The following is a 24,589-nucleotide window of genomic DNA, read 5'->3' on the forward strand; positions in this document are numbered from 1 at the left end:
TTGGAGGTGTCTGTAATGCCAGTGGTGCGGTCAATAGCTTCAAGAAGGCGAGAAATAAAGGCATGATAGGGTTCATTGTCAGCTTGTTGAATCTTAGCGAGAGGGAACGTAGGGGTAGAGGAGGAGGGGATAGCCTTCCAAGCTTTGAGGCCGGCTTGGGAGGTGAGATTAAGCAATTGATAAGGGAGAGAACGTTGTGCTTGAATGGTGTCATAAGGCTTAGAGCCAGAAACTTGAAGGAATTCGAGCTCATGATCACGGGTGAGCTCCCTGCAGTTGTTAATAAATTCAGCTTCCCAAAGGACAATATGCTCGGGTTTAAGACAACGGCGAACAGTGATGCGCCATTCAATGGGAAAAAGATTACCACCAAAGGAGAGACTTTCCAAACAGGAGAGGGTATAGGGGGCTTGAATGCCATAGTCAAGAACAGCCTTGCGAAGCTCCTTAAGGGAGGCCTGATCGAGGTCTCGAATTTCTATATCCTCGCGGAGGACTGAACCAGGGCCACGGTGATAAGAGGGTGCGGGTGAGATAGGGGGAGCTAAGGGTGCATCACCCGCTGCCTCAGGGGCAGAAATGTTTACGTTGTCTGCGGCTTCAGCTTCTCTCGAGGAGGAAGCCGGAGCTTGAGGACGGGAGGGGGTGCCGAGAACAGCGTCCGCGGTACGGGAGAAACACTGCCTGAGGGACTGAATGCCCCCTGCAGTCTGCGAGCGGGTGACCATAGGATGAGAGGAGACAGACGAAGAAGCAGGGGAGGCCTGAGGAGGTTGTGGAGCAACCGACAGGGCGGGGACGTCCGAGGAAGGACGTAAAATCATGGGGTACGCCTGGGTCCCATAAGGTTTTGCTGCCTGAAGCAGCTCAGCAAGATCTCTCTCGTTAATAGTAAAATAGCGTAAAGGAGTCTCACCCTCCGGAGGTTTGGTATCGCTAGGTGGGGCGTCTTCTTCTTCCACAAATGAACCGTGCTGATTTGAATCGGCCGCCATGAAAATTGTGTCCACTGCGGCTGATGCCTCGCGATCGCGCCGCGCCCTCTCATGGGTGCGGGGATCAGCGGGCGGAGGGATGGGTAGGTTAGAATGAGGCGGTGGAGGCTGCTGAGGCGGAGGCGGAGGAAGACTCTCGCCATCAGGAAGGAGAACAGGAAAGGTAGCAGCGTTAGCAGGTTTTAGTTCACGAGATTGATGAAACTCATTAGTGAGTTGGGAAATCATGGACGTAATAGTAATAAGGTGAGAATCTAAAGCAGTAGGCTTAGGGGGATCAGGAAAGGCACATTTTGGAGGAGCAGGACAGTCATAAGGAGGAGGAAGGGTCTGTGTGGCCTGTGTGACTAATGAGCCGTGACAGGCAGCGGCTTCTTCTGCAGGGGTCTGGGTGTTTTGAGAATCATGTTCTTGAGGTGGAGCAGAGGCATGGACAGAAGTAAGGGAGGGATATAAGCGAGGAGCATTAGAGAGATCCTTAAGAGCATTGGTCACTTTGGAGACAAAGGTAGAGGTAGGAGAGCCAGTGACGGAGGGAAGACAGGAAGAAGGATTTTGAGAGGTCGAAGGGAGATGAGAGACAGAGTTAGAACGAGAGGGAGTTCGGGAACACTCACGGGAGACTTGTTGTACATGAGACTCAACGGCATGGATGATGTCTTTGGCGGCTTTGGCATTTTTTGTTACAATGATGTCTCTTAACAGGCTCCAATATTGGAACATAATTTTCTCCTTTTGTGGATCATCATTATTTACAAAGTAATCACTCATTTCTTGTCCTATCTTGTCCCAAGTGGAAGCAACAATTTCTGGACAGGTTATAACGAACCAAGGACACACATCATGAATAAACATAAGAAAATTACAAATATCTTTTTTGGTAACCTCTATATGTCTGCGTTTCAATTCAGACTGTATATCTGTAATGAATTTAAGCTCAGTACTCAATGCGGCACCCATGGTAGCGGATCCTATGGGTGAAGCCCCAAAAGCCAATCAGGGGCGGCGGTCAGAACGACTGGAAAAACTGCAGTTTAATATTTTTGATCAAGGCTAACTCGTTTCTACGCTTACCCGGATGGGGTTTCCCAGCGATTTATGAAAGAGCTCCGGATTCGCCGGCCAGAGTCGTTCGAGTGTGGTGGTGGTCTTCTGCCCCATGTTGGGCGCCAAAATGCGGGGTCCTGAAGCCCCCCGGAGGGGCCCGGCCAGCGGGGATCGGCTGGGGAGGCTCTGGGACAACCGCACCTTTATTTTGTAGAGCAGAAGTTCAACCACACCTGTAAAAAATCTGAGAGAGGTTAATAGTAACGACCTAAGGCAATGTCTCACTGCTCAAAGGCAACTTTATTTGACTACAGCTCCTTCTTATATAGTGAAGGAGAAGGGGGCAGTACAAAGGTGATGTCAATCACACTTTTGGCGCGAAGGTCCATACAAAGCAAGAATACATATCAGGCTACAAGGAACAAAGAAAGTAAGTCATTCTCTAAATAAGGAAATGGGCAGTGGGCTAGGGGGCTGGATGACCTTCAAGTCATGATGAACGTGCTGTTTCCATGGAAACTTCTTGTGGCCTTCTAGCTACATTCCTAATTGCTTAACTATCAGGAGGTGGTGCAAGATGTGCTTGCTTCAGTGATCTTGAACAGACAATGTAACATATACTTATTGATAACAGTTTCGCTGACTTCGGAATGTGGAGTGGCCTTGTTTCTGATAAGGTACCGGGCAGTGTTGCTCTCCTCCGGGCTAGAGTTAATTATATCCTGCAGCTGCACATTCCTTTCTCTTTAGCTCAAAAACTTATAGCAAGACTGCATGTAGCCTTTAGGTGAAAGGCTGGACTATGGCAGAAAGAACAGCAAAATGGCCTCAAACAAGTCACAGTCCCCAACAGGCCATCACTATTTAGAACAGTTCAATCACCTTCAAATAGGTGTATGAATTTGGGTCCAATAAATAGAAACTAGGGAACATAATCATATATCATTTACTAAGTCTTTAATCAAAGACTGAATGATTACAGCCAGTTTTTTTGGAAAGGGAATCACACCCAATGACACTCAGGGGTAACTCCTGGCTCTGCACTCACAAATCGTTCCTGGCAAGCTCTGGGGACCATATGGGATGCCGGGATTTGAACCGAGGTCTGTCCTGTGTTGGTCGCGTGCAAGGCAAATGCCTCACTGCTGTGCTATCTCTCCCCAAAGAGTGAATGATTGTTATCCTTCTCCCAACTTTCTGCCTATCTCACCAGGATAGTCAGATCCTCTCACATGTGGGAGGGATCTATTATTGGTAGCAAAGGGGTTGCCTGAGGGGTGAGAGGGAGGCAGAAGAGAGACTCAGCAGGAAGACGAAGCATGGAGAAGAGAGACAGGGTGGGTGTAGAGAGGCTGTTTAGCTTAGAGGCCATGTGAGATATTCACATGATAGTTAGTTTGTAATAAAACTTTATATCTTCTAAAACTTCATCTGACTGCTGTGGGTCATTTCCTTGCAGTCACCCTGATACCTACAGACCCACCCAGCCTGAGGGGCTGCAGACGCTGGGCTGGGCTGAGAAAGTCCCCATCCATCCATCCATCCATCCATCCATCCATCCATCCATCCATCTATCCATCCATTCATCCATGCACCACCAGGACTTTATAATTAACATTCAATACAACAAATGATTATAGAATGATGGCGCTGATAGATTAGACCATAGAGTCTGGGTGTGTAATTTATCTAACAATCTATATTTGTGTAATTCCAAATTATGATGGTAATTAGGATAAAAGTACTCAATTTCTCAGGCTATATCCATATAGTTAAATGTTGCATGATTTCTAAATGATTTGTCTGTAAGAAAATGGCAACAAATATTATAGCAGAGTATCGCAAAATGTCTTATGGCCAAAGGATAGTGAGAAGACACATTAGAAGACCAGGGATCAAATTGTGTCAGAAGGGGGTGCTGTCCAGTAAACACTAATTTTTCTCCTAGTTTTCTTGAACAAAGCTCATCTACAATGGCAAATTCATGGCTATGGGAATGAGCTTTGGAACACATAAGATCTTGGAGCAAAATGCTTTTGTGTTTAGATGAGTGGCAACTAATGGGGTTGGCAACTATTGGAACAGAGCTTGGCTGGCACAATGTTCACATCAGGAAGCACTGAAAGTTATATATATATATATATATATATATATATATATATATATATACATATACATACACGCATATATAATTTTTGTTTGTTTTTGTTTTTCTTTTTTGGGCCGCACTCAGTGATCCTCAGGGTTTACTCCTGGCTATACACTCAGAAATTGCTCTTGGCTTGGGGGACCATATGGGACTCTGGGGATCGAACCACGGACCGTCCTAGGTTAGCGCTTGCAAGGCAAATATCCTACCACTTGCGCCACCACTCTGGCCCCTGGAAATTATACTTTTGTAATGCCTTGTCAAACATCTCTACTGATGGAGATTAACATTGTGCTCACTGGAAGAGACAAACATTTTCAAAAATCAGTTCATTATATGGAGCAGAAACTGAATGGTGCACTTTTGACTGAGAGGTAATTAAGTGATGATTGGCACAGGGCTAATCAACCAATAAATAATATACATAAGCAGCAAAAAATAATTTTCAGCAAGTTAAAAATATTCAATATTGAGACAATAGCAGCTTGGATGAATCATATAGTATTACATTAATTTTTGAAAATGAACATGAGAAGTTGAAAAGATAGTAAAGAAAGTAAAGGCAGTTGCTTTGCACCAAACAAACCTGTGTTTAATCCCTATTGCCACAAATGGTCCAGTAAGCACTAACAGAAGTGACTGCTCAGAATGGAGCAAGTGTCGTGCCTGAGAATTGCCAGGTTTTCCTTCCCCCAAAAAAGTAAAATTTCAAGTTTATTTTAATAGTTTTAATTATTTATGCATGCCTGGAATTTATAGGTTCAGAATATAATCCACAATACTGTGTGATCCCATGAACATTACTGGGTGTGACCTGGAAGTGGCTTCTGGAAAGAGAAATTCTGGGAAAAAATCCTCAACAAATTTTTTCCACTTTTATGATTATTAGAAATATATAAACTTCAACATAAGTGAGAGCTGTAGCTTCAGGAATTAGAGTAGAAAAATATGAGAAAGAGACACCCACTCAAAAAAAGTGACTCTGATTGTCTTGTTAAATACGTTAATTTGTACATGTGCCAAAATTAACAACCATTATCACGCAATTTTATGATATATTGTTAGAAAGTAAAATATATAAAAGATTTGTCTTAGGGGACATACTGATGGTGTTTGGGGCTGCTCCCAACTCTGTAGAGACTTCTTTCTCCATTTTATGCTTTTAATTCATTTGCCAGAAATTAAGTATTCATATATCATATCTGGCCTTTCAATGCTATACCACTGGCCTGAATATCTTCTTTCATTCCTAAACCACATTGCTGATTACTAAAGATTTAGTTTAAATTTGAGAGATGCATTTCATGGTTTTCTCAGGATTTCTTTGGTTATTTCTTTGGGGCTAGGGTACATTTGTGGTCCCATATACATTTTGCTAACATTTGTTCTGTTTCCCTAAAGAATGTCACTGGAATGTTAATAGGCATTGCAACAAATCTGTTCATTATTAATGTAGGATGATACTTTTAACAATGTTAATCTTATGTTTATGCATGTGTAATATTTTTGTACTTCTATAGTTCAAAATTATTTTGTGTCAAAATTATATTATGACATTCCAAGCAGACTAATACAATAAACCGAATAATACTAATATGCCAAAGTATTTGGTACTGAAGACAATGTGAAGCAGGCAGAAGAGAAAGAAACTTTGGATTGTCATAAAACTTATTTGGCCACAGTCATAGCATGACTGTTTGACCATAGCATAAAATTTAGTTTAATAAGGAAAAACCTTGTCAGGAAATAAGGCTGCAACTGTTTTTATATTCATATTCAAATCCTCAAATCTAGATAAACTGGAGTAGAAAAGAGTGAAATTTTCCTTTGTACCACAGTATCTTCTCACATATTGTTGACCTCTGTTACCTCTATTTCCTAATTGCCTCCTAACCACTATATTTTGGGGGCCAACAAAGGCAGCCTCATCCTATGGTAACATGTAATTCAGCCATTTTAATGAGAATTTGTAGTCCTCAAAATCTCTTGTTCTCAAAATTGGCCTAGGGGAATAGGAATTTTTCTGAGGAAGGAGAAAAGAAGAATGAACATTTTATAGAAAGTGCAGAGATTCAACAGAATAAAAAGGCATTTCTACATGGCAGGCAATAGAAGGTGAAAGGAGTGTCATTTCTTGAAGGAAGAAAGAGGAAAGGGGCTAAACTAGCCTCACCGTCATTTTCTAAACAGAGGAGGCTGATGACAATGTTGGTAGGTAGAGTATCATGTTAGGTAGTGTAACATGTCAGACTACAATGTCTAATGCTATATGATGGTACCATTAATTTTAAAACACATATTCTATCAGAGGCTTTGGGTGCTTGTATACAAGAATTGCCTAGACATTTAAAATAATTGAACACAATATTCACTTAGTATCTACTATGCACAAAAGCTTACTTCTCAATCAAGTGGTATATCACTTAATCTTCAGATTTCTTTTATATTGGAATCATACATCACTGTCATCATAATCATCATAATAGTGGCAAATAAGGCAGCTGAGTTTAGAGGTACATAAACATGACAAAATAAGACATTAAGTTTCTCTCCTTGAGGGAAAATTTACTATTTTAAGAAATGTCAAATCATAACCTTAACCATACTCTGGGGCAAAGAGCTGTCTCATTCCAAAACCCAAATTCATGTCCACTTTACTGCCCAGTCTGCTTCCCGGTGCCTTTCCTCTCAGTTTTAGAGACTGGGCCAGAGTTGATTCCCTTGTGCAGTTTGTTCCATTTCTCTGAGTAAAGGTTAGTTTGAGGAATAGGGACAGAAATTAGCTTATGTCCTGAAAGCAAGGTCAGAACTCATGATTTCAATCCAGCTTGGGATGCAGGCTTTCAATTTAGGAGTATGATGTCCCTGAACTTTATCTAAAGCCAGGCCACTTAATTGCTAGCTATGGCCTTGGAAAGCAAATCATGTTTCTTCAGTGCACTGACCAAATCTCTATCACTGTTTTCTTCTTCCTCTTCCTAAAAAAGAATAAAAATTTGAGCTCTGACAAAGTGACAGGAGTTCAGGGGCAAGTAACAGAGACTTTGGTTTCAGAAGCACTGCATAAATGTTTTTTCTGGTCAAGTCAATTACTACCTCACACTATGGAGAGGAAGAGGAGATGTTGCCTATCATTTTCCTTAAAACTGTTCTTGGAGAGAGATAATTTTCCAATTCATTATATACAGACACAGAACTTGGCACATTGGCCAGTTTCTTTTTTCTTTCTTTCTTTCTTTCTTTCTTTCTTTCTTTCTTTCTTTCTTTCTTTCTTTCTTTCTTTCTTTCTTTCTTTCTTTCTTTCTTTCTTTCTTTCTTTCTTTCTTTCTTTCTTTCTTTCTTTCTTTCTTTCTTTCTTTCTTTCTTTCTTTCTTTCTTTCTTTCTTTCTTTCTTTCTTTCTTTCTTTCTTTCTTTCTTTCTTTCTTCTTTCTTTCTTTCTTCTTTTTTCTTTCTTTCTCTATTTTCTTTTCATTTCTCTTCTATTTTTCTCCTTTTCTTTTGTTTTCTCATTTTCTTTCTTCCATTCTTTCTTTCTTCTTTCTTGTTCTTATTCTTTCTTTTTCTTTCTCCTTTTCTTTTATTCTTTCTTTCTCATTTTTCTTTTTTCTCTTTCCTCTCCATCTTTCCTCTCCTCTCCTCTCCTCTCCTCTCCTCTCCGTCTCGTCTCTCCTCTCCTCTCCTCACTTTTCCTTATCAATTTCTGCTTTGATAAATCTACCAACTCAAGGGAAAAAGGAGGATGCTATTATTCTGCATTCATTTTCTGCATGAATACTAAAAAACAAGATGTAAATGTTCAGATAAAGGAAATGATGGAAGATAAAACTGGAAAATTTTCAAAAGGAGATGCATTTCATTTGAAGAGAGGCTGAAGATTTTCATAGAAACTGTGCAATTTTGGATAAAATGAACAGGAGATGTATTCAGGGATTAGAGCCTATCAAATACAATGATCCTATAAAAGAGTAAACTGACCAAATATGCATTTTAATTACATTTTTATTTTATGTATTCTCAACTCCTTTTCCCCTCTAGGATTTGATAAGTTCTATCTGTATGGGCCTTGATTTCTTGCTGTAGTTGTTGCACCTATGCTTGAAGTTGTCCCATACCTGACTGGTCTTCTGGGGTGAATGCCCTTCAATCAACACTTGAGTAATTAGTAGACACATTAGCTATTCATCAAGTAATTCTAGGTAGCCAGAACTTCTAGGCTTTTTCCTTCTACTTTGAGGTCCTCTTTAACAACCAGTGCTGAATACAAGCGGCATAGAGGTACTGGCAGCTTACCCTCCAGATTTGGTTTTGGGGTTACAGTGTATAAGGTAAAAGTTCCAGACTGAAAGTATCAATTTCCCAAGTGGGCCCTCACTGATATTTGGCCACTGTTGTCTTACAAAGATAAATACAAGTTCTCTGTTTGCTCCAGAGATATCAATGAGTTGTGAAGATTTGAGCCCTTCTTGGTCTTAGGTTGGCTGGATGCAAGCAGGATACAACTTTTCCTCCTACTCCAGATTACTATAATGCCCTGCTATACCATGATCTGTACTCATCGATAGTTTGATAAATACACCCAAAGGCATAAGGATTTAATGACTTGTGGAGAACATATGTATCAATAAGAGGAGGAGACAGAAAGGACCCAGAGATAAATTCTTTTTCTTTTTTTAAATATTTTATTTAAGCACCATGTTTACAAACATGATTATAGTTGGGTTTTAGTAGCAAACAGAACACCCCCCTTCACCAGTGCAACATTTCCACCCCCAATGCCCCCCCTCCCTCCTTCCCATCCCCTGATGGTATTTGAGATAGGCATTTTACTACAGTTATTTGTTTTAAAGTCCAGTAAACTGTTTTTCTTTCTTTCTTAAAAGATCAGTGTTAAAAAACATAGTAATAAAGGTGTGAAAGTGGAAATCACCATTGTTTGCATAGGCCCAGCAAAATATGGAGAAAAAAGGGGAAAAAAATCCTTGGCCTTATTACAAGAAGGCCTCACCCTAGAAGTTTATTGGCATAAGACCGACTCTGGGCTTTAGGCACATCAGTCTGTCCAACCCCTGAGTCATTCTCCATGGTCCCGGTAAAACTTTTTCGCACTTTAACTGTTGTTGGTGTTAGGTTCCTGTATTTAAAGATTCTGGATTCTGTGCATTTTCTTCATCTTAGTCAGGCTGATGTGGAGCATTCTCTAGTTTCACCTCACCATTAGATGTGGAGAGACCTGCCCTGCAAGCAGGTTGTTTCTAAGCCATCTGGGTGTTGAGAGCACTTTTTGGAGTAAATCAATGTCAGAGCAGTGGTAGGATCTTCCCTGGTAGAGGTTTGTATCCCGGTAATGTTATAGACAATTGTGGCTGTTTCCATGGATGATATCCATTGTTCAGGGTGTATGGACAATGCCCAAGCCAAATCATTATGCGGATGTTCAGGGTATGAGGCCTAAATGCATTATAAAATTTGTGTTTCTATCTCTATTGATAAAAACTTGCTTGCATATATAATATTTTTTTTCCATTTTAATGTGCCTATGCAAAAGAGAAATAATGCCACAAGGTGCATCTGGGGGCTGAGGGACCAAGTCCAACATTCCCCGTAACTTGGTTCTAACATGAATTCTATACAGAGATACTCTTCTACCAGCATTGCTTATTGAACAGATCTTAAAAGGGAAAAAGCAAGCAAACAAACAAAAAAAAAACCAGTGGGCAAAATTGTCATTATATAAGAGGATATTCAAAAAGAGTTATAGATGTTAAGGGAATATATCTAAGATATACAAAAAGAGGTACACTTGTCCCTTTTATGTTTTAGAAATAGTCACTGGGGGGAGGGCATTGTTTCCAGGACACCACTTCGGTCTGTGATTTGACCATCTGGAGTCTGTAAACAGCTCCCAGCACTCCCATAGCAGGAAATGTCTTTGAGTGAGGTGTCTCAGAAACTGATTATGGTAGCAAAGCACAGGTACCCAATGAAGGGAGTTGGTGGATAGGAGTTCGTAGATAATTAAATTGATAGGAAGAGAGTATTGGTTTCTTCTCAGGCTGAGAGTCTATTTTTTAATTTTGGGAGCTGACTGGCAGTTAGCTTGAGAGACGATATTAATCTGCTTCATAAGAAGCGAAGATCTGAGGGTAAAAATGGTTACATGTGGGGTAATAGACAGTGGAGGCGAGAGTAAAGAACTAGAAATGAGCCTGTAGGTGGTGAGCCAATGGAGGAAGGGAATAATACAACGTAGACATTCTGTATATTGTAAACATAGATGAACACCTGTGATATCCTATTTAACTATCCATACTATTTAAGTCAAAGTGGATTAAGCTATATAACATAAATCTACATAAATTTTATGTGCGGAGGCACACGGTTTGAGAATGGGGATTAGTGGGAAGGGAAGTTCGCCAGTCCCCTCCCCCAATATATGCTTCTGGTGCAGGGTGGGGGATGAGGGAGACCTGGGGTCCCCTTAAAATTCCTCGCTGGGACCCACCTGGATGGCACCCTGTTTAGGCTGCCTGGGATACCCACGGGGTCTGGGAGGAAGGAGAGAGAAGGCTGTGGGGGGCAGCTAGAGGCCGCATCTTCCACTAAGCTTGGCCAAAAAGCCTACAGCATGAAACCATGTCATCCCTGTGTTGCCTGCTGAAGCTTCTGGATCCCAGAGAGGAGTTTGGATCCTTAATTATGCTGGAATCTGGAAGTTCAACTAGTTCCCTCCTGGCCACCATGCAGGATAGGGGAGGCCTGGGGTCACCCTCAAAATGTTCACTGGGACCCACCTGGCTGGTGCTCCATGCAGGTGGCCTGGGGTAACCCACCCAGAGATAAATTCTTTCCCTTTTACTACACACTCCTATAGGTTCTTATAATGTATGATAATTTCACATTGTTCTCTGGAAGACATCCCTTATAACAGAGACTCAAATTTTGTTTCCTCGTGATCAATGGTAACTAATAGAAAATGAACCCACTTACCCATTTCAATTCCTAGTTTTTAAAAAAACAATTTTATTGCACAAAGTTTTAATTGTGTAACGGTATGTACTATAAAATCTAATCACTCAAAACCTAAAGTTCAATAGATTTAATGTACTAATAGAACTCATCACCACAAATTTAGATTACTACATATACCAGAAGAAAATCTCATTATTTCTTCTGTCTTTTCTTTTTCCTCTCATTCCATCCCTAAACAATAACTGATCTTTTTATTTTGTTCAGATTGACCTATTCTGGACATATCTTATACATTGTCTTATATAATTATTTATAACTGACTCCTCTAAGCATGACTTTTCAAGATCATTTATTGTAGAACACAGAATTTTATACCATTATATAGATGTTTTAAATTTTATTTTCCCATTCAACAATTTTTATTTAAGAATTACTTTAATATTCTGAGATAATTAATTTTTATGAACTTTAGAAATAATTTAATGATTTCTAAAGAAAAAAGATTCAGAAATTTGACTCAATAAATTTATTGTGTCTTTAGATCATTTTGAGGCATATATAATCTTATAATACCAAATTTAGGGTTTAAAGCAAGAGTAAAATGGCCAAGGAGTTTGCCTTGCACATCACTGACTGATATTCTATAAGGTTTCCAGAGCACTGCCAGGAGTGATACCAGAGCTCAGGGGGATAAATACTGAAGACAGCTGTGTTGGACCCAAAAAAACAAATAAGTAAGATGAAATCAAATATCAAATCTTTGATTCATAAGTAGGAATGTATTATTTTCATTCATTGAATCCTTCCTTAATTACTTTCAACATTTTTAGTCTATATTTTATAGTCCTTTTGCTAAATGTAATCCCAAGAATTTTATATTTAAACATTCATGTAAAAATAATGTTTCCTTAAGTATATTTTGATTTATTACTTTAGAATAATCACTTAGCTTATGATGAGATACAAGCAAATATGACTTATTTATTTCAGTTGATAGTATTTTGCAGTTATATAGGGATATCTGTATAAAATTCATGAAAAATTACTTTCTTTTTCCAAAGTGGTTGTCTTTATTATTTTTCTTGTTTATTGCCCTAGCTAGAACCTTGAATAGAAAAGCCAGCAATTGACATCCTTTTTATGTTCCTAATGTTATGAGGAATTCATTTTATTTTTACCACAAGTTTAAATGTTGTCTATAGATTGTTATAGGTATCCTTATTGTATTGTGTTTCCATTTATTTCCAAATAGTTGGAAAGTTCTGGGTTGTGTCTTGCAAATGCTTTTCTCGATTGACTTAAATAGTCCATGATCTATGACATCTACTCCATTGTCTAATGTATTCATTTGGATTTCTTGGATGTTAAACCAATCTTGCATTCCTGGGATTAATCTTACTTAATATAGAAAAGAATATAGTTATATCTGATTAAAAAGTGAAATTTTCATTTTATATAAGACCTCCTTCTTAGTCGCTAATGATATTTTTATCTATATCAATTTTGCATATCATTTGTTTAACTACTTTATTTTCCTTTCCATACTGCTTTGTGTATAAATTTCCATTCTTTATATTTAGTTCATTTATGATTTTGAATATACAGTTGGTCTTCTAGGTACAACATGTAATACTTCATTATAATTTTGTTAAATTGATTTATAGATGATTAACAGTTTCTAGCACTGATTCTTCCCCCCCCCCCCCACAACATCAAATCATACTGTTTATTACTGATTCTTTGTTTTGGTTTTGGTTTTTCAGGCCACACCCATTTGATGCTCAGGGGTTACTCCTGGCTAAGCGCTCAGAAAATGCCCCTGGCTTGGGGGGACCATATGGGACGCTGGGGGATCGAACCTCGGTCGCGATCTTTCCTTGGCTAGCGCTTGCAAAGCAGACACACCTTACCTCTAGTGCCACCTCGCCGGCCCCATTACTGACTCTTATCTTTTCATTTGTTTAGCAATTTGACTAAATTATTTTAGCAAAGTCTATTTTCCTGTGAACACCATAGGGGCACTCATTTCTTTGAAAAGGAAGTGTAAAATAAAAAATTATACAGAAACAATGAAATTTTCATTATAAAGAAACATGTCATTACAAGGACATTTCTGTCATCTTTTCTTAAAAAGTATTTAACTTGGAAGTTAGTGATTCATCTGTTCTCATTTGGTGGCTAGACAAGATATTATTTAAAGCAATACTACAAGGAAAAGAGAGAAGTGTGTGTGTGTGTGTGTGTGTGTGTGTTCTTGTATCGTCTCATTAAGAAGTTACAGTTAGGTATTAGCTTTCCTCAATCTTTCTGATTCAATTTTCTAATAATATTTATTGGGTATTTCTATATAGGATTAGATACATTTACTAATATGAACCAACATAACAAAATAATTAAACAAACAAACATTAAGTGCCAATGTTATGTCAAGTCTAATCTTTTTAGTGTTTTTCTATTTGACATTATTTAATGCCTTCTTCTATTCCATGAGGTATTTGTTATCATTCTTCTTATTTAAAAATTATCTTGAAAAACATGTGGCTAATATATATAGGTGTATTAAAGATTGGAATACAATTCATCTCAAAATACTTTCATTTATACCATGTTATAGTGCTTCTTTGGAACAGAGGAGTAACACAACTCTCTTTTCTTCTTACTCTTCCTCTACATATTTAATAATTAAATGTTATAGAAGACTCTTGGCATATACCTATCATCTGGCATAGTTATTAATGGTTCTCATTTCTTCTCAAAAGTGTCCTGGTTCGAATGATAATTAAAAGGTCTGGCAACGTTGCACACTTCAAAATGTGGTATTGCAGCCTACCACAAGATGTCAGCAGTGTAACCTCCCGAAAACAGCCCAGGAAAAGCATTTTAATACAAACGTCAAATAATTAAGTGTAGTTCAAGAGTTACCTGCAGGTGAAACCATTCAAAACAAGTGAGAGCACAGGGGGAGGAGAGAAGGAGCAGGTAGAGAACAGGTTACTCACTGATCTCTGGAAGGGAGAGAGGATTTCCCCTCCTAGTTAGAATGCCTCCAGTCTATTCTGGAAGGAGCACCAGGGTCTTTTCATTTTTCATTCACAAGGGACAAACATTATTCAGTAAAGTGAGGACACAGCTGTGAATAGAGATATTTTTGTCTTTCAGACATTACTCCTCAAAGTGGGAGTGGATGGTTTCACGGGTAGCTTTTTCGTTTTAACAAGCCTATTTATTAAGTGACAGCATTTGTCAGGAGCTGACTTGCTTGAACATAATTTCTTTAAACGTGATTTGAAAATATCTACATTTGGAGCTCAATGGCATACCGGGACATCTCTTGGACTAATCCACAGGCGCTACGTATATTACCTCTCTCAATGGGATGTCTTTGCTCTCTAGAAACCGTCCTCATTTCACATATGTGACAAATAATGGCACTTGGGGCAAGCATGGGTTTACAGACGTTCGTGCCTTACAGTCCTTGGAATTGGTTCCTGTTGTTAGTGGTCCTTAGGTGTTCTGAAGCATCTTCTACTTTGGAAAAATCTGCAAATTCTACTGTTGAGCATGAGACTAATGTTCGGTTTGCTGCTGCCAGCTCAGAACTAGATGAGAAGATATCTGTTTTTGCACTGGATTATGACTATGTGCAAATTCCTTATGAGGTCACTCTCTGGATTCTTCTAGCATCCCTTGCAAAAATAGGTAAGTCCCCAAAGACCTGGTGTTGGGAGCTGTTTCTGCAAGAGATAATCTATGTGAAAATTCCTGGTAGATGATGAAGTGTGTGGATTGTTGATATTGCATAAAATTCCCGTGCCCCCAAATAAAAGAAAATTCTAACAATTTTTAAAATAATTTAGCATTATGTTTTAGGAATTGTGTTGTAAACTATAAAAGCATACTTTTGGAACTAAGGTTCTTTTTTATTTCTTCTTATTCTTAGGTAATAAGCATGTGATAAATTTTAGCTGGCATAAAATCACTCTATACTTTTAAAAATATAGGGTAAAATGAATATGGATCTTGCAATTATGCCCTTTGGAAATTCCAGGAAATACATAATGGTACTTCTGTGAAATGGTCTTCCTTCTTTCTTGGCTATATAACCTTATGATTGATCAATAGGTCTCATTGTTTATTCTTTAACAAGTGTTGCATTCTTTAAAAATTGACAACCTCAGGTGCCCCCTATCTCTCAATGATGGGAGAATGGGCATATGAAATGATATGCCAATATTGTTTTAAAATATTATTTAATATCTGAGACACATAGAATAAGTGGGCATTCAATTCTTAGATTAAGTACTAGTCAAGGGTTCTTCATGTGAAAAACCAAAGTGATGGTTTATATTTTGTCCCTTTAAACCCCCTTTTGTCCCTTAAAATTAGCTTATTCCACAATGGAAATTTGATACAAGTATCTCAATACTATTTTCTTTGTATCAATTATGAACACATAACTGACCAGATAAATTACTTTGTGGAGATACAATCTTTGAAATATGTGGATGGTCATTGGCATGTGCTCTCTATGATGGATGCAAAAAAGGAGTGAGTCATATTATCTGTCACTAAACTCTAGCATCAGAATTATGGGACAAATCCATGAATCTAGCTCTCTCTTGGGATAATGTAAATATAGGAGAATTTATTTATTAAGTATTCCTCCATAACTTCTATTTATTTTGAGCTAGTAAGATGTGACTAAGATGTTATTGAAGAGCTTTTGTGTGATTTGTCAACTTATTAAATTGCACAGAGGCCTCTGTATTATTTTTATAAAGTTCCAGTTTGATTTCTAAATATTATGATATTCCTAGTTGAAAACTAGAAATCTAATTCCTTCTACACAAACTTGTGATCACTAGTTACTCGAGACAAACTTACATTATTTTGAATTTCCTTTAAAAGAAATGCTAGGAATTCTGTCCCTACTTGACTTCTTCCTTCTTCATGGTAAGGGAAAGTTGGTCTGGGAATCAAAAACAAAATCTTTCATTAACTACCTAGGCACTTTGTCTTTCTAAACCTCAACTTGTTCATTTATGAGGTCATTTCTAAGATTTCTTTCTAGTATTAAAAAAAGAACTTATATAAAAAAATAAAATGATGTATATTCCACATCAACAAGCATCTCAGTGAAGAAAGTTGCATTTTATTTCTTTGTAGAACAGAATATAATTTCTATTGGGTATGCTCAGGCACTCTATATTGAGAATACTGTAGAAATCATCATACAAATAATTTTTTTTATATTCTTGATTTTTATGTTGATATAATACAGAATATATAGAAAAAATAACTGGGCAAGGGCAATAGTACAGAGGAAAGTGTACTTGCTTTGCACACTGCCTGTCCAGATTAAATCCCTGGCACTACAGAGGTTCACATCTCTAAACCCATCAGGAGAGATCCCTGAGCAAATAAGGTGGCGCAAAACAAAACAAAACAAAACAAAAAACATCCTGAAATAAGTAAGAAAAAAACTCTCATGTATACTATCAACGATCAATGTGATCAAACTTACTCAGATTCACTTTTATAATTGCTATCCTTCAAGAATCAGATTTTTTTAAATTTCCTACCTGAAAGAGACCATATTTATTGAATATTTACTATGTACCAAGTAGTAAGGTTATTGTTTTATGCCCTTAAATAAAAGCTCATTAATCTAAAACAAAGATATATAATGGCAGGAAACATTAAGACTTTAGGAAATCATTTAATTTTTAATTGTCTATAATCTCTGACATCAAGGGCCAGGATTATCTATCACAAGAAGGTCTCTAACAATTACTATAAAAATATTTCACAGCTTCTCTTAATTTTGCCTCTTCAGCTTCATTGAGATATATTTTTCAATATTATTAGTTTAAATTGTGCAATATCCCCCAATCCTTTTCAAAATGTAACTATACATATTATCAAAGAAAGAAAATAGAGAACAAACACAGGATGAAGCATCCACTGACACTATGATTTATCTTTTATTTCAGTTCCATTTTTTAGAACATTAAAAAAAGAGCATTCCTTGTCTCATTGGTCAGACAAGAATTGTAGAGCTAGTAGGAGTTGATGTTTGTGATCATTTATGTTACAAGAACTTGTAACTATTAACTTTCAAAGTGACAGCCTGCTGCCCATTACAGAAAAAGAGGAAATTTTGTAAACTACAACATGTTACATAGTGTTTTCTTTTGCCTCATATCCTACTATGGCATGACATACTGCTACTGCTATATAAATAAAATGTGGCTTAATGTTGGTTCTATTCTAGCAAACTCAATTCCTAGAAGCGCAGGCAAACTATGAAATTAAGAATTTTAGTGTTGAAAAACACAGTAAGGACTTTTATATCTTTTATATATTTAACAGATCGTGTGAGGAAGGTGAAGGAAGGTTAATTGTCATTCAAGGCCACAGAATTATAGAAGGATCCTCAGGCTGGATATAGAAAATGGTTTAGAGTGCTGTATCTTAATGGTAACCCTATTACATTGTAATAACCTCCTTCCCACTAAGTGAATGGAGCTATTGAAATCTATGGTCAGGAGCCAGAGAGATAGCATAGTGTTAAGGCATTTGACTTGCATGCAGCCAACTCAGGATGGACGGTGGTTCAAATCCCAGCATCCCATATGGTCCCCAGAGTGTGCCAGGAGCGATTTCTGAGCAGGAAACATTAACGGCAAGAAACACTAAGTTAAGTATTAAACACTCAAACATTAAGTGCTCAGGAACCCCTGAGCACTGCTGGGTGTGGGTGTGATCCAAAAACAAAACAAAACAAAACAAAACAAAACAACAACAACAACAAAAAAAACAGAAAAGAAAATAAAAGAAAAAGAAAAGAAATCTATGCTCAGGGAAATTAATATACTCTGGAATTTTCAGAGAGACATCAATAAGCTCTCCATAAGTTCTCCATTATTTGGTTCAGGATTTTCTTTGAGTTCTTCCAATATTCTTTCCAATAGATAAATTTTCTATCTAGATGGTTCTTCTCAAGTAAAATGCAAAATAAATAGTTAGATAATTCCTGTCTCTCCTTTTCTCTTAATGTTTTGAAATATTTATTCAGTTTTTCAGCTTCATATGTTGGAGGCTATCTTAATTCCATTTTATGCTCTCAATTCCTTTGTTCAAAATTAGCAGACAACATATCTGGAAGTTTGTCCTTGGATATTTTATTATGCCCCATTAGTCAGAGTCTAGTCTTATTTTAGTATCAAATTAGTTTGATCATATGGCTTTATAGTATAGTTTTATATTAGGTAGTCAGTTGCCTCTTAGTTTCTTAATTTTCAGTATGGTTTTGTATATTTGGTTATTTTATGATCCCATACGAATCTTTATTTTTTTAAATAATATCTTTATTTAAGCACCATGTTTGCAAACATGATTGTGATTGGGTTTCAGTCATTAAAAGAACACCCTCTTCACCAGTGCAACATTCCCACCACCAAAGCCCCCATGTCTCTTCTCCCCACCCCTGGCCTGTATTTGAGACAGGCATTCTCTTTATCTCACTCATTAACATTTTCATGAATTTCAGAAGTGTTTGATCCACTTCTTTGAAAAATGTCATAGGTATGTTTAGAGGGATGGCATTAAATTTGTACAAAGCTTTGGGGAGTATTGTCATTTTAATGATATTAATCCTGCCAATCCAAGAGCAGGGTATGGATTTCCATTTCCGTGTGTCTTCTCTTATTTCTTGTATCAGGGTTTTATAGTTTTCTTTGCATAGGTCCTTCACATCTTTAGTCAAGTAGGCTCCAAGGTATTTGAGTTTATGTGAGACTAATGTGAATGGGGTTGTTTTCTTAATATTCATTTTCTCCCTATCATTATTGGTGTATAAAAAGGTCACTGATTTATGTGTCTTAATTTTATAGCCTGCTACGTTGCTATATGCATCTATTTTTTCTAAAAGTTTTTTGATAGAATCTTTATGGGGTTCTAAGATAGTATCATGTCATCTGCGAACAGTGAGAACTTGATTTCTTCCTTTCCTACCTAGATTCCCTTGATATCTTTTTCTTGCCTAATCGCCATAGCAAGTACTTTCAGTATTATTTTAAATAGGAGTGGTGAGAGGGGGTAACCTTGTCTTGAAGTTTAGAGGGAAGGTTTTCAGTTTCGCTCCACTGAGGATAATATTTGCCATTGGCTTGTGATAAATGGCCTTGACTAGATTGAGAAAGGTTCCATTCATTCCATCTTGCTGAGAGTTCATTTGGAACAATAAACATAAAATAAAATAAAAATAACATTTATTTGGAACAATAAACACCCATGAATAGCTAAAGCAATACTTGAGAAAAGGAATATGGGAAGTATTACTTATCCCAACTTTAAACTGTATTACAAAGCAATAGTTATCAAAACAGCATGGTATTGGAATAAATATAGACCCTCAGATCAGTGGAACAGGCTTGAGTACACAGAGAATGTTCCCCAGATATATCATCACTTAATTTTTGATAAAAGTGCAAGAAATCCTAAATGGAACAGGGAAGGCCTCTTCAATAAGTGGTGTTGGCACAACTGGCTAGTCACTTGTAAAAAAGTGAACTTAGACCTCCAGTTAACATCATGTACAAAGGTAAAATCCAAATGGATTAAAGACCTAGATATCAGACCTGAAACCATAAAGTATATAGAATAACATGTAGGTCAAACACTCCTTGACATAGGGACTAAAGGTATCTTTAAAGAGGAAACAGTACTCTCCAAACAAGTGAAAGCAGAAATAAATAGATGGGACTATATTAAGCTGAGAAGCTTCTGCACCTCAAAGGAAATAGTGCCCAGAATACAAGAGCCATCCACTGAGTGGGAGAAACTATTCACCCAATACCCATCAGATAAGGGGTTAATATCCAAAATATAAAAGGCACTGACAGAACTTTACAAGAAAAAAACATCTAACCCCATCAAAAATGGGGAGAAGAAATGAACAGACATTTTTAACAGTATCTCAGAGACAAGAGAGATGAGGGCTGGTAGGTGCAGCTCAGGACATGCAGCTCATCACATAGAGTGATGAGTGCAGTTGCAGAGATGACTACACTGAAAACTATCATAAAATGTGAATGAATGAGGGAAGTAGAAAGCCTGTCACGAGTACAGGTGTAGGGGTTAGGGAGGAGGGAGATCTGGGAAATTGGTGGTGGGAATGTTGCACCGGTGAAGGGGGGGTGCTCTTTACATGACTGTAATCATACAACTATAATCATGTTTGTAATCACGGTGTTTAAATAAAGATAAAAAAAAGAAGAAAAAAAAGAAATTAACAGACACTTTGACAAAAAAGAAATACAAATGGCTAAAAGGCACATGAAAAAATGCTCCACATCACTAATCATCAGGGAGATGCAAATCAAAACAACTATGAGGTACCATCTCATGCCACAGAAATTGGCACACATCAGAAAGAATGAGAACAAGCAGTGCTGGCCGGGATGTGGAGAGAAAGGAACTCTTATTCACTGCTGTTGGGAATGCCCTCTGGTCAAACGTTTGTGGAAAGTGATATGAAGATTTCTCCAAAAGCTGGAAGTTGAGCTCCCATACAATCCAGCTATACCACTCCTAGGGATATATCCTAGGAACACAAAAATACAATACAAAAATTCCTTTCTCACACCTGTATTCATTGCAGCATTGTTTACAATAGCCAGTCTCTGAAAACAGCCTAGATGCCCCTCAATTGAGAATGGTTAAAGAAACTATGATACATATACACAATGGAATATTATGTAGACATCAGAAGAGATGAAATCATGAAATTTTCCTATACATGGATGTATATGGAATCTATTATGCTGAGTGAAATAAGTCAGAGCGAGAGAGATAAACACAGAATGGTCTCACTTATCTATGGGTTTTGAGAAAAACGAAAAACATTTGTGTAATAATTCTCAGAGCCAAAATAGAGGAGGACTGGAGGGTCCATCTCCTGACATGAAGCTCACCACAGGGATCGTTTAGTGCAGTCACAGAAATAATTACACTGAGAATTATCATAACAAAATGTGACTGAATGGGGGAAGTAGAAAGCCTGTCTAGAGTACAGGCCAGTGTGGGGTGGGGAGGAAGGACACTTGGGATATTGGTCATGGGAATGTTGCACTGGTGAAGAATTTTATATATATATACATATACATATATACATATATATATACACACACAAACGTATATATATAAAATCAAAAAAGAAAAAGAAAAAAAACATTGTCATGATAGTTATACTGTAGTTATTTCTCTAAATGTACTCTTTGTGCTGAGCTTCATATTGCGAGCCAGTGCTTCCAGCCCTCATCTCTATTGTCTCTAGGCATAAATACAATAATGTCTTTTCTTCTTCTTCTTCTTCTTCTTCTTCTTCTTCTTCTTCTTCTTCTTCTTCTTCTTCTTCTTCTTCTTCTTCTTCTTCTTCAATTTACCTTTTATTTCTCAGTGTGTTGTTCATCCTCTAATTATTAGAGTTTTTCCACATTTATTAAAAATGAATCTATATCTCACACCTTACACAAAGTCAATTCAAAGATGATCAAAAACCTTGAGATCAAACTGGGATATTATAGTACACTGAGGAAAACATAAGCAGAACATTCCTATATTTTCTGAACTTCATAAAGTGTATTTGTAAAATATGAACTCCAAAGATAACTTCAGTGAAATGATGCTATTCATAAAGGCAACAAAATAAAAAAATTTAAAAATGAGATTTAATTTGTGTACTAATTTTTTCATGTTCTGGTATAGTGCATAATCATTTTAATGTATACTTACTCATTGTATTATTCCATTATTATTATTATTACGTGTTAATCTTTTATTTCTAAAAGTGGGTCATGCTAGAATTTTTGAAAACATGCTTAGTCCTTCATCCTACAGAACTTTTTAGTACATTTGTATTGGCACAGGAATGCTTAACTGATATTGTTTAGGAGATGCATTCTGTAACTTCCATCTTAGGCAGGGAAGCGATCAGGTGCATATGCTGTATAAAAATTATCTGGAAAAAAAGATCTGAGATAGACTAGAAGATTGAGTTGGATTGGAGATAAGGAATAAATATGCAGAAAAAAATCCTGAGAAATAGGAAGATCTTGAATAAAACAGTGGCAACAGAAATGAAAATACTAAAAGTAACTTAAAGAGAACAAGATCATGAAATAAAAAAATTGATTGCATGAAGCTGATTGTGTGATTATATTCGAAAGGTAGAGAGGGTTGATTTGAAAAAATGTGGCTTGATTTTCCTTTTAACCAGAAAAAATTTTTTCATTGGTTATATAGAAAAAATAGAATAACACATAATTTTGATTGGTAGAGGGAAAAGTGAGGCAAGCAAGTTCAGAATAAGCTGAGATTTGATTGCATAAGCATTAGAGATTGTATAAGTGCAGAATTTCAATCTCTTTCTTCTTCCTGTATGTTTGTGCTCTGATCCATATAAGAGAGTGACAGTAGAAAGTAGTAAAAATGAGTACAATTGGCTGGGCAAGGCTCTATAACCTGGGCATGTCATGTTAAATATTTTTTAAATAATTTTAAAATTGTGTTTAAAATCCCTTCAACACTTCCAGTTCTTCTCATAGATGAGGTACTCAAGGTTCAGAATGCCAGTCAACTCTCTCCTGGTAACTTTGATTCTCTCTGTTCTTTCTTAGGCTTCCATATCTACCACAGATTACCAGGCCTCATGCCAGAAAGCTGCCTCCTCATCATTGTTGGGGCCCTGGTAGGTGCCATAATCTTTGGCACTGACCACAAGTCACCTCCTGTCATGGATTCGAGCATCTACTTCCTGTATCTCCTTCCACCCATAGTCCTTGAGGGTGGTTACTTCATGCCCACAAGGCCATTCTTTGAGAACATTGGCTCTATTTTGTGGTGGGCAGGCCTTGGGGCTCTGATCAATGCCTTTGGAATTGGCCTCTCACTTTATCTCATTTGCCAGATAAAAGTTTTTGGGCTCAGTGATGTGAGTTTGCTCCAGAACCTGCTCTTTGGCAGCCTTATTTCTGCCGTGGACCCTGTGGCTGTGCTGGCAGTGTTTGAAGAGGCCCGGGTGAACGAACCACTCTACATGATGATCTTCGGGGAGGCTCTGCTCAATGATGGCATCAGTGTGGTGAGATGCCCGTGACACTCTTACAGGGGGAGAAAGAATGGAAATGGGGAAAGAAATATATCTTCAGGATTACTTTCTAAACCAGACAGAATCACAGCATGGCATAGATTGGCTTTCGTCAATGCAGAATAGCCCATACTCTGTGGACTTTTGGGGGGAGGGACAGGATATATGTTATTGTTCAAGATCTCTACTTGATAGTCACTAGCCACTAAGCTTCAACTAGAAATAACAGAGAGTGAACATAGAATTCCTGGTTATACTTAGCTTTTCACTTAGCAAAGAAAAAACTGTTACTAAAACCTCTTTGTAAAAAGCAGAAGTTTCTCACTTTATTTTCTATCATTCATTGGACTATTAGACTTCACTCTTACTCATTTAATGAGCGTTTTGTCTACTTAGTGGCCTAAACAACCTGACAGTACAAAAGAGAAGGCACCTTGCGTGCAACTGACCCAGGCTTGAACTCTACACTGAGTCTTCCAGGAGTGATCTCTGAGCATAGAGCCTGGGATACAGCCTGAGCATTGCTGGGTGTGGTGTAAAAAACAAAAGAAAAAAATACATAAATAATTACACGAAACAGCATAAGATGATTGAAAGTTAAATAAAATATGGTATAGGCAGAGCTATGATAGTGTTTGCATAAATACGTTATCTTGTCTCTGTCCCAAGCAAATTAATCATAAAATATGTAAAAGAATCACTTTACTTGGAGACCTATAGAGGAGACAAGAATTTACAGTCTTTATAGACACACAAATGAAGGTCCAGGTGTTTTTTGGCAAAAAATGCTGAGACATTTCAGTCTAATCAGTCCCATTGTACAATTTTATTCCATTGCTACAAACCTTTACTAGGTATTAGCCTATTTTTTTGTGCATACTTTGATAGATCTTACTTATTTTTTTTTTGGGTCACACCCAGCGTTGCTCAGGGGTTACTCCTGGCTGTCTGCTCAGAAATAGCTCCTGGCAGGCACAGGGGGCCATATGGGACACCGGGATTCGAACCAACTACCTTTGGTCCTGGATCGGCTGCTTGCAAGGCAAACGCCGCTGTGCTATCTCTCCGGGCCCAGATCTTACTTATTTATTTTTTTTTTATTTATTTATTTTTTTTTTTTGGTTTTTGGGCCACACCCTGTGACGCTCAGGGGTTACTCCTGGCTATGCGCTCAGAAGTTGCTCCTGGCTTCTTAGGGGACCATATGGGACACCGGGGGATCGAACCGCGGTCCGTCCTAGGCTAGCGCAGGCAAGGCAGGCACCTTACCTCCAGCG

General features: G+C 37.7%; 1 protein-coding gene across 1 annotated transcript in view; it reads left to right on the forward strand.

The window, feature by feature from the left end:
- The first annotated feature begins 14,604 nt into the window (after window positions 1-14,604).
- The window catches only part of SLC9A4 (solute carrier family 9 member A4), a 58,295-nt gene continuing 48,310 nt past the window's right edge, over window positions 14,605-24,589 (forward strand). The window contains exons 1-2 of the mRNA XM_049784915.1: window positions 14,605-14,860; window positions 22,843-23,306. Of these exons, the coding sequence (XP_049640872.1) occupies window positions 14,605-14,860; window positions 22,843-23,306 (720 nt within the window). The remainder of the gene's footprint in view (window positions 14,861-22,842; window positions 23,307-24,589) is intronic.

This window comes from Suncus etruscus, chromosome 12 (genome assembly GCF_024139225.1).
Source record: "Suncus etruscus isolate mSunEtr1 chromosome 12, mSunEtr1.pri.cur, whole genome shotgun sequence".
Lineage (NCBI taxonomy): Eukaryota > Metazoa > Chordata > Mammalia > Eulipotyphla > Soricidae > Suncus > Suncus etruscus.